General features: G+C 30.2%; 5 protein-coding genes across 6 annotated transcripts in view; 2 read left to right on the top strand and 3 right to left on the bottom strand.

Moving 5' to 3' along the window:
- Window positions 1-356: 356 nt before the first annotated feature.
- LOC111681403 (vacuolar protein sorting-associated protein 29) lies at window positions 357-1255 on the bottom strand. The gene has a single exon (XM_023443171.2). It carries the CDS (start codon window positions 1093-1095, stop codon window positions 547-549), a length of 549 nt encoding a protein of 182 aa, XP_023298939.1. The 5' UTR covers window positions 1096-1255; the 3' UTR covers window positions 357-546.
- Window positions 1256-1532: 277 nt separating this feature from the next.
- On the top strand, window positions 1533-3611 carry LOC111681389 (general transcription factor IIH subunit 3). Its single transcript, XM_023443151.2, has 6 exons — window positions 1533-1663; window positions 1725-1905; window positions 1962-2157; window positions 2214-2595; window positions 2659-2695; window positions 2820-3611. Exons 1-6 carry the CDS (start codon window positions 1630-1632, stop codon window positions 2878-2880), a joined length of 891 nt encoding a protein of 296 aa, XP_023298919.2. The 5' UTR covers window positions 1533-1629; the 3' UTR covers window positions 2881-3611.
- Window positions 2885-4808, bottom strand: LOC111681388 (5-methylcytosine rRNA methyltransferase NSUN4). Its single transcript, XM_023443150.2, has 3 exons — window positions 4446-4808; window positions 3865-4389; window positions 2885-3694 (listed from the first exon to the last, which is right to left on the bottom strand). The coding sequence occupies exons 1-3, from the start codon at window positions 4693-4695 to the stop codon at window positions 2985-2987; spliced, it is 1485 nt and encodes a 494-aa protein (XP_023298918.2). The 5' UTR covers window positions 4696-4808; the 3' UTR covers window positions 2885-2984.
- Window positions 3666-15940, top strand: part of LOC111680544 (protein pinocchio) — a 106457-nt gene continuing 94182 nt past the window's right edge. The window contains exon 1 of the mRNA XM_046952026.1: window positions 3666-3703. Coding sequence (XP_046807982.1) covers window positions 3681-3703 — 23 coding nt within the window. The 5' untranslated portion in view covers window positions 3666-3680. The remainder of the gene's footprint in view (window positions 3704-15940) is intronic.
- On the bottom strand, window positions 6579-15238 carry LOC111681392 (sialin). 2 transcript variants are annotated; one of them, XM_046951996.1, is made up of 5 exons: window positions 9187-9332; window positions 8795-9024; window positions 7660-8440; window positions 7303-7589; window positions 6579-7229 (listed from the first exon to the last, which is right to left on the bottom strand). In XM_046951996.1, the coding sequence occupies exons 1-5, from the start codon at window positions 9197-9199 to the stop codon at window positions 7032-7034; spliced, it is 1509 nt and encodes a 502-aa protein (XP_046807952.1). In that variant the 5' UTR covers window positions 9200-9332; the 3' UTR covers window positions 6579-7031. The 2 variants fall into 2 exon arrangements, with proteins under 2 accessions (XP_046807952.1, XP_023298925.2); XM_023443157.2 differs by lacking the exon at window positions 9187-9332 and adding an exon at window positions 14963-15238 and having other exon boundaries at window positions 6580-7229.

Raw genomic sequence — 15940 nt, 5'->3', positions numbered from 1 at the left:
CAATCCTATCCTATTTTTAATGGAAATATAATTTTCCAACCCAAAATCAACGTCTCACTAAAAATTCTCTCAGAAATGAAGACAAAAGAAAGTTGTATGGCAAAGAAAACTCTTCGACAGGGTTTTCTATACATTGAAAGAGACTTTTCAATTGAAAATGTGTAGAAAAATTTCAAAATAACAGAATTTCGTATAACAAACTTGTTTGTATAACAATTTTTCCCCATTCAGTTATACATTTGTAAACTGATTTTTCTTTAAAAATAATGCTAAACTATTAATTGTATCCATCCCTGTAGTTAAATTATTACATATTAATCGAAAATTTAAAACCAAAAAAAGGGGCATTTTTAATGTTTATTATTTTATTTATAAAATACTATATAATTTAAAACATATGTATGTAATCATTCTCTACATACATACATATATATGCATATTCTTCTTATCATTTAAAGAAATTTCTTAAAGAACAACAAAACCATTCATACTAACATACATAATAATTACTGCAAATTCTTTGTCGTCTGTTGTCATTTCAATATCTTAAATTTTCTTATATTCGATACGTTCCACTTTGACTTCGTCACCAATCAATTGATAAACATAAGTTACAACCGTCGAACTTTGTATGTCCATCAATACGAACGATGGCACAACATTAGTATCCAAAGGATTAAAAGCACCCGTGGCAGAACCGGGATTTATGTAGAATTTATTGCCATGTTCGTAGGCCTCGAATTTATGAGTGTGTCCAGTTATTAAAATGTCCACATCCAATTGACGTTGCACTAAGGCTAATGCTTCGGGGTCGCCTCTTGGTACTACCTGGTGTCCGTGGCAGAGTCCAATACGAAATTGCCCAACTGTTACCACCTTTTGTTCGGGATACGAGAGATTGTCATCGAAATCACCGCGCACAATATGAACATCATTGGCCAGTGTCTTGAGATAATCATGAGACTCTTTTGTGCATAAATTGCCAGTGACCAAAATATGATGTATACGCCCAGGTACAAGCAGTTTCTTGAATTTAGCTGGCAAACTACTACAACGGTGGGGTATATGCAAATCACCCAATACTAAGACAAGCATTATGGCGAGGTCTAGGAATGTCTTTTCGATTTGTTGAAATGGGTATAAAAATACTTTAAATTATTAGAAACGCCCAATTATCTAGTTTCTAAAATAAAAATTTATGCAAAAATTGCAATTTCCTCTGACGTTTGGTTTTTTTACTGAATGATAAACACAAAGGTATGTTCAGTGTAAAAAAAATTAATTGGTGTTAACAATCCAAAGTGAATGATTGAGTCGCTGCTTTTATTTTATTTGTTTTTAATTTTTAAGAATTTTTTATTCATCGCTGCATAATTTCTCACACAACTTTTGAGCTTGCTCTGTTTTGTTGTTATAAACAATATATTTATTTCCAAAATACCACTTTCTGATCTCTCGGATTCCGTTTTTATTTAAAATCGTTGAAAATTTAAAAACTAAATGTAGTTGAAAACTTAACCGACTTACATTCGATTTTAAGCCGCCGCCGAAATATTTATAATATAGTGTCTGTCGCCACCTATGTGAATATTTGTCGGCACAGGGCTCTGTTCCAGTCTCTGGTAGTTTATGATGGATAATAAGCCGGTTGTGGACAGTGAAGGTATTTTTGTTTAAATTTAAATAAAAATCACATACAATTGACAAAATTTTCATTATTATAGATCTTAATAGTGTTAGCTTGTTGGTTATAGTAGTGGATACAAATCCATCCCAACGTATAGTTCGTCAAAATCCCGAAAATCTATCACAATGCCTCGACGCCATAGTTGCATTTGGAAATGCGCATTTAATGCAAAAAGCTCAAAATAAATTGGCGGTAATTTCCTGTCATCATCATGCAACGTAAGTTTTTAATAAAACACTAATTCCGGAATTGTAAACACATTTTTTTCTTCAAGGGATTTCTTATATCCCATGCCGGTTAAACAATTGGAAGTGCGTCAGGTGGATGGTCAATATGAAGCTTTTAGTTTGGTAGAGAAAACCGTTAAGCAGCGTTTAAGTCATGTAATAACAAATGCTCCTAAAATAAGTCAACCCACCGAGAGTCTGCTGGCCGGCAGTATGTCCATGGCTTTGTGTTACATATCAAGGGTAAGTGGATTCTTGGGAGCAAAAGTTGTCAAATTCTTATTTGTTTTTATTTTTAGATCCAACGTAATAGTGCAGCTGGTGTTAAGATACATTCCCGCATTTTAGTACTGACCGGTAGTAACGAATGCGCTTCACAATACATGACCTATATGAATGTCTTCTTTACCGCCCAAAAACTGGGCATTGTTCTTGATGTGTGTGCCCTGGACAAATCATTAAGTTTACTGCAGCAGGGCTGTGATATTACGGGTGGTCAGTACTTACGCCTAACCCAGTTGGATGGTTTGTTGCAGTATCTTTTGTGGGTGTTTTTGCCAGATCCTCAAATGAGACAAAAATTAGTTTTACCGCCACCCACTAAAGTAGATTATAGAGCAGCATGTTTTTGCCATCGAGAGTTAATAGATATTGGCTATGTTTGTTCTGTGTGTTTATCAAGTAAGAAGCTTTAAACGCATTTGATTTTAAAAATTTTTATTAATTATTTTCCTTTTCTTTCAGTTTTCTGCAAATTTAGTCCTATATGTACAACTTGTCAGTAAGTATTTACTATTATAGAGTTATTAGTCTAAATTTTTATATTATACTTCATTTTCCAAATCTTTTAAGTTTTTCTTTAAATCAGTTAAATTTATAATTTTTTCTATTTTTACCCCTTTTAGCACTGTTTTTAAAGTACCTGGTCCACTGCCAACCAAACCCAAAAAGAAGAAAAAAGTCTAAAACGTTTTTCACAAAATTAAATTCTTATTAAAATCTAAACTACAGACTTAAAAAATACAATAACTAACAAAAAAATTAATCAATCATATGCTGCCCTTTCGATTTCATTCATTACGTGTTATTTTACTAAAATACATGGGACCAAAATTGGCTGGTAAATATGGCAAAACCATTTGTCCATATTTTAAACTTTTTGGATATTCAAATTTATAAATATCACTAAACAAATTAACAATATGACTCAAATCCTTAATGGTACATGTTAAACCATGTTCATGGAACACCTTCTGTAAAGCCATATGAACAACACCATCATTTTGTACGGGTGATAGAGAGCAAGTGGAATAAACTAAACTTCCTCCAGGTTTCAATAAACGTAAGCAATTCTCCAAAATACCCGCCTGCAGTTCGGGTATCCTTAATCTTTCTTTAATGCGTGTGGGCTTGAAAATATTATTATCATTTTCCATTAACGAGTGACGATCAGTGGTGCAGGGTACATCCACCAAGATCTTATCATATGTACCATATTCTTCTATATTACGAGCATCGCATTGATTGAGTATTAAACGTTGTCCTTCCCATCGTTCTTCATAATCGAATAGATATTCTTTCATAACTTTGCGTATACGATTTACCCGCGATTCCATTACATCATTACACACCAACTGTTCGGGATGTAACGTTTGTAACATTAATAAAGATTTACCACCAGGAGCAGCACAAGCATCAAGTACACGTTCACCTAATTTAACATCTAAAAGGAGAGGTGGTAATATGGAAGCACCATCCAGTAGATAATGGGAAAGAACACCTGTAAATGGTAAGTGAGAATTTTATTATTTAACAATTTCCTAAACATACACACAACTGCCTTTGATTAAATTTTGTTTTCAATAAAAGATGCATTTGATAAACTAAGTGATTAGTCAATGGTGATATAATGTTCCATGTATTTCGAAATTGCATATAAAGTTAACTTACCAGTTAAGCATTTATTGGGTCGCCTAAATTCTGAACAATTACCCATTTCATAGGTGTACAAAGACAAATGTTCGGGAAATATAAACTCTGTCTCAGGTTCTATATTTAAAGGAAAATCTGTAGTGGTTTGGTAATATCTATAATGTTCCGATTCTGGTATCCAATCTTCCATGCCTTTTATTTGTGTTGCGGGCACAAACTCATAAAGACCACCCGTATTAACCTCTGGATCTATCATACGCTTTTCATCGATACACACATCATGATTCATACTAATTAAAGGTTTATCGTCTTCTTTAGGCGAATTATTTTCATTTAATTCTCCCCTAGCCTTATACTCTAGTTCATCTGGTAATGCATTTTCATTATCTGGATACAAAGACTGTATTTCTTTTTCCTTTTGTTTGCGTGTAATCGAATCCATTTTGTCACCCAATTCATGGGTGCTTTTATTAAGTCCTAGGGTTTGCGCATCCTCCAAACGTTCTTTGGCCAAGTTTACCAGAGATTTAACATTAATAGCGCCTAAAAAGCAATAATATAAATTAAAAAATGTTGAAAATTATGAAATTTTTATTTACCATCCATTTCCAAACGACTGCAAGTCTTTTCGGAGTCACCAAAATTGTTTACCATGGCCATATATTTGTGTTCGGTTAACATTGCGGCTCTCATATTCTTCCAGCGAATTCCGAAAACAGAACCATAAAAATCATCAAAACTTTCAAGAGCTCTATCGGTATTTGTCTTTTTCTTCTGTTGAATGGACCATCGTGTCTTGCCACTTTTCCATCGTTGCTGTATGATCCAGATATTGCGTGTTTTTAACATTTTAATTCAAAAATTTAAAGATGTTATGTCAAGTAAAAATATAAAATCGGATTATACCACACGTTCTTCTGCCGGTACCTATTCTTTGTTTTGTTTTAACAGCTGTCTGCGAAATAGTCAATCATATGTTTTTGTTATTTCGTTGTAATAGATTTTTAAAATACCCAATTGGAAAGTCAGAGGTTAATATTAAGTTTTAATAAATTCGTTTAAAAAAGTCTGAGCATAACTTCGAATTTGAATTTCAAAATGAAAAAATAATTTTTGAAAATTTTAAGTTTTAAATTGGAAAATTTAAGAAATATATATTTTTTTAATTTCAATAGGAACGACGGAAAAGGTTTTAAAATTGGTAACATATTTCTTTTTTAATGGACCAGCACTCAGAGGATCATCACTACTAATGCATTGTATTGGCTGCAATTGAAAAATAGGTTGTGGGAGGGAGGATAGTGGGAGTAGTGTTTGTGAACATTTGATTTAAACCATTTCACATCGAATGTGACAGGGAAGTTTGTTCCTCATACGAACAGTACGGAGCTACGCGGACGAGTAGCTCCAAAGTAGATTTCGAAGCTTTGGCCCATACATGGAAGTAATGAAATGCAACTCCCATGTTCGGTCGTATATAGGTTCAAAAAACCGAGACACTTGAATGTTTCTTTCGAAAGTTGGAAAATGTGCTTAGTTCATTGGACTTAGCACTATATTTTCATGCCCAGAACATCAAGAGTTTTTGATTTCTTATTATTTACACCAAGCATAAATATAGATGACATATCTGCCATACGTTTGTTAAAAAACAACATTGAGTCTTGCGGGCGTTAAAATCGACTCTGTTAACACGACCCCATTCAGAGATTTTAATCAAGTCGTGATTAAGCGATTCATTCAATTGCGCCTCACTACCCCTATCTATAGAGTGCTTGGCCTATAATGAATAAATAGGAATAGCAGATTTTAGTTGGAAGTTGTAGGGCAGCAGAAAGAATGAAGCCTTACGGTATCCCTGAATTAATTGATTGCATTGAATTCAAATTAACTATTGAGTTGGAATTTAACATTCCAATTTATTATAACATAAGTAGCGAAAGTTTTATGGGAAGAAATTATACTTGAATTTTGAAAATAATATAAAACTTTAAGAAACCGGCCTAATTCTCGGTATTAATTCTTAAAAAAAAACGTATGAAAAATGATTTAAGATTCTTAATTCTTTCGGGATTTTGTTATTTAATAAAGTTAAAATTTTCTTTTTCGAATTTTTATGTTTTATACATTAGCCAAACTCACAACCGCTGTCGTACCCTTGTATGTTGTGCAAATTTTGTATTGTGATTCTAAAATTTTTTTTCGAAAACTATTTATGACATTCAACCCTACGACACTAATTTAAATTGGAAAATTTTAAAAGCTTTCCTTTCGAATCGATATATGGAATCACCTTTTGCGTTTTAATATCTAAAAAAACTTACCCCTTAATTCTTTGAGTTTTTGCTCTTTAATGGAGTTAACAACAAAAAAATTTCGAATTTGTATGTTTTATACATTTGTGATTAAAAAATTAGTTAAAACAATTTCTATGTTTTATACATTAGACCAACTCACAGCCGCTGTCGTAGCCTTGTATGTTGTGAAAATTTTTGTATTATTTTGATTGTATAAATTTGTTTGAAAACTATTTTTGACATGCAATCATACGACACCAATTTGAATTAAAAATATTTAAAAGCTTTCCTTTTAAATCGATATATGGAGTCACTTTTTCCGTTTTAATATCTAATAAAAACTTTCCTCCAATTAATAAAGTTTCAAGTTTTTTTAATTTGTCATTTCTATATATTTTTCTTATAAATTCTCTCAATATTTATAACATACAATAGAGACATTTAAATTATATATATTTGTTGTTGTACATAAAAAATAATAGTTAGTTTTGTTGTAATTATCATTTAATGTAATTAAGTATTTTTTTTAGGTAAGACTACGCTTAATTATGTTTTATCATTCAATATTAAAATTGATAGTGATAATGCAAATGATTTTGTTTTTTTTTGGTTGTAAGTACAAAGGCGGCGGAGATAATTTGTATGTGTGTTATTATAGGTGTATAATAGTAATTTGTATTAGATATATATTTTTCTATAAATACAGAGGTAGTTTTTTTTTGTAACATTTATAAAAGTACACAATGAAAAAAAGAATTTAACATACTTTTAATTGTTAAAAGCAAGAAAAAAAGTATAAAAGTAATTTAACAAACTTAAAATTTTAATAGTTTTTGTTTATATCCTTTAAAGGATAAAATAGTTGTACGTTTTGTTGCTTTACTAAACTTAAGAAGCATTAGCAGTTTTGTTTATGCCTTTTAAGGGAGTATTCTCATCTTGTTGCACTTGTTCGGGATCAGATTTTTGGGCCATTTTATTCCAGGATTGTTCTTCGCCCGAGCCAAAGATGACAAATACCAAGAATTCAATAATGAACAAGGCAATGGTTACAAAGAAAATAATACGCCAGGCGCCAATGTTTTGCTAAAATTAGAAAGACAAATTGAATTTTGTTTAATTTTAATTTTTTTATGATAAATTTAATTTTAAAACTTACATTTCCTTTGGTAATGAAACCAACAAACAAGGGCACAATAATACCGGGTAAGGTAGCAACGGTATTAGTGAGAGCTACTAAAGTACCGGCATAATTGGGAGCAATATCAATATGATTGGACAAGAAACCAGAGAACATGCCACCCATGGCTATGATGCCAATGGTCATGATAATTACAGCAGCAGTGTGTTTGCAACCAATGTAGCACAAACTCAATAGACAAATAATGGGAATGATGGTGCAAATGGAAGTGGCAGTTTTACGAGCAATAGTGGTGGTAATTTTTTCTGTAAGAGGGAGAATAAAGTTAAATTATTAAAAGAATTTAGGGAGTTGAGTTTTTTTAAAAAAACTTACGTTTAGCCTTGAGTGTATCGAGAGTTTTACCCAAAATAATACTGAAAATCAACATGGGGAAGTAGGGCATAGCACTGGCAACAGCATTGCTAGAGACATTAAAGGCCAACACTTGTTTCATGTAGAAGGGAATCTCAATCAAGAACATATACCAGCCCCAGTTGCTGCAGCAATGAGCAATCAAAATAGCCCAGAAAGGAACTGAGGTCAATACCTTCTTCCATGGTACGGGAGGATGTTCTTCCTTAACGGATGTCTGACCCAATGAAGCGTTAATCATATCTCTTTCTTCCATACTGATAAATCTTTGTTTATTGGGATTATCTGCCACCAACACAGTCCACAACAACATCCATAAACAACTCAGGCCACCCATGACATAGAAGACAGATTCCCAACCAAAACTGCCAGACAAGACACCAGCTAAGAGTATAGAAATAGCAGTACCGAAAGATGTGCCCACATAAATAATGGTAGACATGACAGATCTTTCATTGGGTGGAGACCAGGCAGCAATCATACAATGCATAGCAGGGAAGGTGGCACCACCACCAATACCCTCCAACACACGCATAATAATCAAACCAACATAATGCAATTCTGTCATAACGGGAGTCAAAAGTGTACAAATAACATTAATGGCCACTGAGAATAACATAACCCATTTGGCGGAAAAGTTTTCAGCTACACGAGCCATGGGAATTTGTGATACCAAGTAACCCCAGAAATAGCAACTGAGCAAAGTACCCTGCAATGGTTCACTCCAGATAAAGGGACCATCCTGTTAATGAAAAAGTTAAATATTAAATTAATTATCATTATCATGGTTTTAAAATAATTTCTCAGTCAATATTTGATTGCTAATTATAGAAATTTTAAGAAAACATACTTAGTATTTGCTTAATAAATTCTAAACACCTGTTATGGAAACATTTTGAGCGAAATACGTATCTCTTATATATTTATATTTTAAGAAAAGTAAACAACTCGTGTCTTAAACAAAAGTATTGCTGCAGAATGGTATTTCCCGCTAGAGATTAACGGTTTATTATCTGTCTAGCGGTTTAATATCTGAATAATATTCAAATTTTGCTTTTCATTTACAATTCAATCTTAATTTTTATCTTTTACTCACCTCGACCTTTGTGGTTTCATTTGTAGCACCACCCGGTGGCTGACAAACTTCATATTCCGATGAAGCAGCACTAGCATTTCCACCATGATCTCCACCATGCGAACCATGACCAACAGCAGTGTGATTTAACATAGCAACCATAGCAACACTAAGATTTACCTTTAAGCCATAAATAATGGCCATACCTATTGAACCTAAAACGGCTAAAATATAACGTGCTGGTAGACATTCTGAAAAAAAGAAAGATAATAAAGAGAAAATGGTAAATAAATTATGATAATAAAAGACAATATTTAAGTAGAGGTTTGGGTATTATTTGTAGGGTTGGGCCATATATCCTGCTGTCAAATCTAAACATTTTTGATTTTCTTAACACATTCATACATACTCACTATAAATAGACATTAACCGCGATAGAAATTTTGTAACATGGATTTGATACAAATATTTGTTACGTCAGTTTGTAAATTAATATTTGTATTTGACTTCTTTCCGATTTTCCAAATATACAATTTCCAATTGTCAATTTGTTTTTGTTGTTTTTGATTTGGACAGTATTAGGTTACCCAATTATGTATAGTTAATTATTATGGGAGAATTATTTTTATTTTTTGAGTTTTAATTAGGTTGACAGGGTTATCTCAGGCGTGTCCGTAGAAACAAAACCAAACGACCTATACCATCATATAGGAAGTTGGATCACCGAACTTAATTATATCAAAAGTATTATTTGGTCTCCACCAGAAATAAGTTTCAGTGTTTTAATGGTCTCCACCAGTAAGAAACATAACCTCACTCTGAGGTAAAACGAAAGTGCGTGTTTAACGAAGAATAGTTGTACGAAGTAGTGCATTAAATTAGTGCGGGGGTGAGATGTAACTCTGTCGAAAGCTGTCATAATAAAACATTTAAGTTAAATTGTACCTTGCGTCAGATATACTTAAGCCATTTATTGTCGAATAAAACTGTGGACCTTTAAGTCAAATTTTAAAAGGGGCTTTTTATAGGGGCTAGGGTCAAATGAAGCCCTATAATTATAGAGTTCATGAGGGTCATCAAGGCTAGTATAGAACTTGGTTTTGCCGCTTTTTGTCGACATACGAAATTATGAACTTAAAAGCCCTTTACGGCGGGTTCAGTTGTATGTGAGCTAGGTAAAATAATGGACAGATGTTAATCATTTAGGCTTCGTCTACGGTACCATATATTTCATGTGCCAAATTGAATTATTTCCAAATTATTTCGGGGGGTTAAGTTGTATGGGGCTAGGCTTTGTCCCTGGAACAATAGAAGATCATGTATGAAATTTTATTAAATTGTCTTCAAAATTGCGACCTGTAGTTTGATTACAAGAACAGACGGACGGATATAGCTAAATCGACTCAGAAAATGATTCATAGCCGATTGGTATACTTTAAGGTGGACATAGGAACAATATTATCACAAACCCTACACCCACTACAGTGGTGTAGGGTATAAAAATTATATAAAAAGTAAATTATTTTGAATTAAGAAAATCTCCTTCTCTTTAAATTTCGAAAATTGTTAACAATAACAAAAGTTTTAAAAATTAAAATTCATGTTCGAATATATTTTAAAAAAGTTTAATGATTCGAAATTGTTTAAATTTATAATCTTAAAATAATAAAGGTTATTAACAAATTTCCAAAATTTTAATTTTTGTATGTTAAAAACTATACATAGATTTTTTGTTCGAAAAATGTTATAGCTGTTTCATAAAAATATAAATTACGTTTCATTTAAGTCCAATAATTTCTTAAATTTTTTAATTTTGAAAATGATTTAAAGATTTTTATAAATTTTAAAAGTTTCTGATTGGAAATGAGTGCTTAAAAGTTTATTCGATAAATGTTTGAATATTCGAATTTATGTTTGAAAAAATTTTATAGCCGTTGTAGGCCAACAATTTCTTAAATTTTTTCAATTTTGAAAATGTTTTAAACATTTTTTAAATGTTTTCGATTTCAAATGTTATATATAACAAATTATAATTTGATAAATCTTAATTTTTTCTGCATAAATTTACAATAAAAACTTTTCTATTAAAATCTTTAAAACAAAATCTAAAGTTCTTGATTAAAGTTGACAAAATTTTTTTTCATTTTTATAAAAAAGTATGAAATATTCGTAAATTTATTTTAAAAAATATATATAATGTGGGTTATTGCAACCTTGTCTACAAATCGATGATGCCAAAAGTTAAATATAGATTTTGACGTTATTTGAATTTAAATAAATATCTTTAATGTTTTGTTGTCATGTCTAGCACTCCTGCTATTACATAATATTCCCAAAAATAATGACATCCGTCAAATTCTTAAGCAGCTAGCAGATACATGGTCAGTTATCAATCACGACGTCAGGCCATGTGCTCTAATAAACTAAAGACCATATTTTAACGGTGAATTTATGAAGAGTATTAAAACGTAATTGATTAGTGTGAACAATAGAAAAAATGTGTAGGCATAGTATTTTTATCTGTTCTCGAATAAGAATTACCTTTTGATAAAGAATAAAGACTTTTTATTTGTTAAAATGTTATTAGTTTTAAAGACATTATAATGAATAACAAATATTTGTTATTGGTAATATTTGTTATATTAACAAGACCAAATATCAAATGCTGTTGGCGACAATAGTAAAAAAATAACGAAATTAATAGATAATTTGATGAAATATTGTCAATTAGAAAAACGAGTCTAGATATAATTTTATTTATATAATTACTGTTGTGTTATATTAAAGTAAATAAAATGTTTATTTGCCATATATTTTTATGCAAAATTATACATTTAATATGTACTTTATGATTTGCAATTGTTTCTCGTTTGAATTGTGAAATTGCAATAGATAAATAATGAAGTTTTTACTACATATCAGATAAGAAGAGTTTTTTTTATTCTAAATAAGTAATAATAGTGTAGATTTGAAGATGTGTACACAGTTTCTTGGGTTTATAAATTATACAAATATTGTAGATTACTAGACAACTACTGTTTTCTTTTACTTCTGTTGAGTATTTAATTTATGGTTATTTGTTACTTTAAGATCTTTAATAGTAAATTTTAAAAATTTAAAAAAAAACATTAATTTTTGATACAATTTCAAAAATTAATTCTCATTAATTTTAAAAGTATTTTCTAAATAAATTTAATTTGAAAACTAAATTTTATTAAAACATTTTTTTAAAACAAACATTTTAAAACCTTAAAAACCTTTAAAATTCATAAAAATTTCGAAAACTTTTAAACGGACATTTCTCTGAAAGTTTAAAAAACGGAAATTGGAATACGAGTTTTATCTTAGCGACTTGAAAGTTCTATTATAGCCTTTTAAGAGAATTTTAAGGACAGACAATTTAAAAAATGTAACAATTATTAACACCAGGCTAAGTGTTCCCTTTCTCCTAATGGTGTTTTGCTTTTTTGAAAGTATTTTTCTTGTTTTTATACCCTCTATCACCATAGTGGGTGCCGATATTTGTGTTAAAATCACATCAATGCCTCGATAAAGCCATGTTGTGTTTCCGTCTATGAGAACTTTTTAATCAAATTACAGTCGCAATTTTGAGGATAATTCACCCTATTTATTGCGGTTGTAATATGTAGTTTCGTTTTTTCATCTAGTCCCAATACAACCGAAACCTCCGATTTGCTTTTTTACACATGTTTAATTTACTCGTATCGCGATAAAAAGTGACTTAACTAGATTTACGCGGACTTCATGTGACTCTTACTCTCATACACAGCCCCTAACAGAAACTGAGTTAAATGTCCACAATTCTCTTAAAAAGATTAATACCGCGAAGAAATTCATTATATTTACATTTTATTTAAATGTGGTTTCTGGTACGTTAGTGTTGGTTATGGTGGGTTCGATTCCCACCTAACCAGTGCTTCAGGTGGGAATCGAACCCACCATAACCAACACTAACTCACAGGGCCGATAGGGGCCTAAGTGTATTTCTTCGGACTTGATGTATATTTGAACATCATCCTTTCAAACCAAATTTAATGAAAATCAATACCTTTTTTCTCCACAGCCCCCCCCCCCCTTTCAGAATTTTTGCAAGGTATAATTCAACATAAATTCTTTATTGTGAATGATAAATCATATTTTATTTTCATAATTGATCTAGGGTATCATAAGATCGATCACGCCCGACTATAATTTCAAAAAAGTTTCAAGACTACTACTTATTCATACTCTGCGTCTCCGCATTCAATTGCGCTACGATCGATAATTGATGTTCCAAGCAATTTCAAATTTTTTCAATGTTTTGCGATTGTGTGTATTCTACATTATAATCTTAGATGCGTTTTTATAAGTAGAATACCAATACGATTTGCATTGAAATGCAGAATAGGGGTCTATGAAGTTTGTTTATCGTTAAGCTACGAATACGCGTAAAATATTTAAGATCTGACAACCGTGTATACCAGCCGCGTATATAGCTCGAGTGTTTGGGTGGTGGAAATTTTCCTCTAAATGTGAACGAACAAGTATTTTTTTTAGTTTAATATTGAAAACAACAAATAAATTTGTTAATAGGAAAAGAGGTAAACGGAATGAATTGGAAAGGCTTACATACTTATTTGTATTCTGAAATTCGTTCGGGAGCGTAAAAATTACCATCAGTTGATAACTCTAATACTGAAATCTTTATAAAAATACAAAATAACTGTATTTTTATAAATATCATAAATAGGCAAAGAAAATGTCATAATTCACAAATATCTAGCCCTTAGCGTGGGCTAAGGTAAATAAACCTAAAAATTTTGAATTTATACATTTTTAATTTGTTTATCAAATAGTGATTTTAGCATAAAATTTAAAATATTTTTTTTTTGATAGTAATTCCGGATTTTTAAATAAACATTTATAGTTGGCGTATGTATGTTGGAGGTTTGAAAATTCATTTAAATATTGTGTATTTTATTTTAGAGAGAGTTTCTTAAAATGACCTATTTTCAATAACAAATGTCATATTTGAAGTTTTGTATGTGATGTTGTGAATGATGGGAGGGCTGGGTTGAAATGTAATGTATGACTTGTTTGACATTCATTTCTTATTTATAACGGTGTTTTTTTTTGTTTATGCGGTTTTCAAAACCTCAGAAAAAATTATATACTCTACATACTTAGATAGAGATTGTTTTCTTATAGTTTTTTTCTGTTTGTTTTTTTATAAATAATTCTAATAATTTCCAAAATTAAACTAAACCATAGATAACAAAAATAAACATAAATTAATAAAACGTGCAGACTATTATTGATTTAGATTTCTTAACAAGTTTTTAATATAAAAAAAAAATATTCGAATAGTAAAATAAACAAAAATATAATAAAATTCTTGAAAATATGGTTGTTTTTAAACAAAGTAAACAAATTGCAAAATTTTTACATGTTTTTTATATGATTTAAAGAACAAGTTTGATTTTCTGTTGCAATTTTTATATCAATATTATTATTTGTGGGATACGTCAATCAGTGACTTTTAAACGACCTTTAATATATTGTACCACAGTACTAGTAAATGTGGAACTAAAATCTGTATTTATTTATTTATTTTTTTTTTTTGGTTCTTTATTTTTTTGTTTGGAATTTCAATTATGAAATTTTTGCGAAATAGACAGAGAATATTAGGAAAAACTATAAATTTTGAAAATATGTATAAATCACACACACATACATGTTTTTTGTCTCAATAGATAAATATTAAAAGAAGCTTTCTCTTCTTTTTAGTTTTTACTCTTCTACTCTCTTCTTCTACCATTTTGTATTATGGTGTTTTTTTTTGTAACGGTGTTAGAAAACAAGTCCTGCAGGATTTGATGTTTTTTTATGAGACATTATGTCTTGTTTTGTAGGTTTGTGACCTTTAAATAATAACAAAAGGTCATACGCGTGTAAAAATATTTTATGCGTTAGAAACATTAGCAACACACGTCTTTTTTTTTGTTGTTGTTTAGGGTGGATACACAACCACTTTTTTCCAGTTTAAATTTAAATTTTTCTTTTGTTATTTTTAAACATAAAAGCTTATTTTTGGCAGCCGTTATTTTAGTTTATTGTTTGCTTTTCTTTATTTGTTTTTTCAACTAAATGTTTTTCTTTTTAAACAAAAATCTTTGGTCCGGTACTTACTTCCTAAAATGCTACCCTTTGCTGGTACTTCTTCTGCCATATTTGTATTATTTGTTTTTTAAAATTTTTAACACTTTTGTTGTTTCTATAAATTAATTCTTAATAATTAAAAATTCTTTTATTCTATTTAACAAAACACATCCGTTGTTTTATTTGAATTTTATTTTTTTAATTTATAGAGCGTTCTCACACTCATTCACGTTTGCCGGAAAATGTTTTCCGTTTGACAACAATCTTCACCAACTGTGTATTAACAACTACCACTGAATTCTGGATAACTTTGGGCTTTTTGTTTTATTTGGTTGCCCCCATTGGTGGTTTAAGTACCATAGCATAGTGTGTTGTTAACATTTTAACTATTTTACAGTAAATGTTATATAGTTATGTTAATAACATTTATGTACTCTTTTAGAGCTCACTCTCTTAAATGTTTAAATAACATTTGTTTTCATTTATTTTATGTTTGCTTTTGTTTTATTAGCTTGGACTGTACCGTGACGTCACGTTTTATGAATGAATAAATTTTGAATTATTAGTGTGAAGAAAAAAAGTAAGTTATTTAAATGCAATGTTATTTTTTTTTTAATGTTAATTTTTTGTTGTTATCGCTTACAAATCGCCACATTAGCTAAAAGTTTATTTAAATATAATGGCAAACGTTGTCATTTAATATTTTCTATTGTTGTAGTTTTAATGTAATTTTTGCACTTTTTTAGAGAAGTGTCTAAATTTTATAACAAATTTAGAAACATTCTAAAATATCGTATTGTTTTACGTTTTGAAATCATTGTAGGTTAATTTCATGAAAGTAATTTAATATCTATACCCTACATCATTATAGTGGGGATGGTATTATGCGCTTGTGTTCTATGTTTGTAACACCCAAAAATGTTGGTCGTACAACAACCCTTTGTGTCACGTTCTGAGTCGATTAAGTTATGTCTGTTATGTGCACGCTACATATTGCAATTTGAAACA

Source organism: Lucilia cuprina, chromosome 2 (assembly GCF_022045245.1).
Source record: "Lucilia cuprina isolate Lc7/37 chromosome 2, ASM2204524v1, whole genome shotgun sequence".
Lineage (NCBI taxonomy): Eukaryota > Metazoa > Arthropoda > Insecta > Diptera > Calliphoridae > Lucilia > Lucilia cuprina.
This window is presented reverse-complemented; position numbering and strand designations above follow the sequence as displayed.

What these genes read in the sequence shown, in the direction of transcription:
- LOC111681403 (XM_023443171.2), bottom strand. Translation starts at nt 1,095, where the DNA reads ATGCTTGTCTTAGTATTGGGTGATTTGCATATACCCCACCGTTGTAGT.
- LOC111681389 (XM_023443151.2), top strand. Translation starts at nt 1,630, where the DNA reads ATGATGGATAATAAGCCGGTTGTGGACAGTGAAG. An exon ending in GCCGGTTGTGGACAGTGAAG is followed by an intron (nt 1,664 to 1,724) that starts GTATTTTTGTTT and finishes TCATTATTATAG; the next exon opens with ATCTTAATAGTGTTAGCTTG. An exon ending in TCCTGTCATCATCATGCAAC is followed by an intron (nt 1,906 to 1,961) that starts GTAAGTTTTTAA and finishes TTTTTCTTCAAG; the next exon opens with GGATTTCTTATATCCCATGC.
- LOC111681388 (XM_023443150.2), bottom strand. Translation starts at nt 4,695, where the DNA reads ATGTTAAAAACACGCAATATCTGGATCATACAGCAACGATGGAAAAGT. An exon ending in CAGTCGTTTGGAAATGGATG is followed by an intron (nt 4,390 to 4,445) that starts GTAAATAAAAAT and finishes ATTGCTTTTTAG; the next exon opens with GCGCTATTAATGTTAAATCT. An exon ending in ACCCAATAAATGCTTAACTG is followed by an intron (nt 3,695 to 3,864) that starts GTAAGTTAACTT and finishes TACCATTTACAG; the next exon opens with GTGTTCTTTCCCATTATCTA.
- LOC111681392 (XM_023443157.2), bottom strand. Translation starts at nt 15,002, where the DNA reads ATGGCAGAAGAAGTACCAGCAAAGGGTAGCATTTTAGGAA. An exon ending in AAAGGGTAGCATTTTAGGAA is followed by an intron (nt 9,025 to 14,962) that starts GTAAGTACCGGA and finishes TCTTTTTTTCAG; the next exon opens with AATGTCTACCAGCACGTTAT. An exon ending in GTTTCATTACCAAAGGAAAT is followed by an intron (nt 7,230 to 7,302) that starts GTAAGTTTTAAA and finishes TTCTAATTTTAG; the next exon opens with CAAAACATTGGCGCCTGGCG.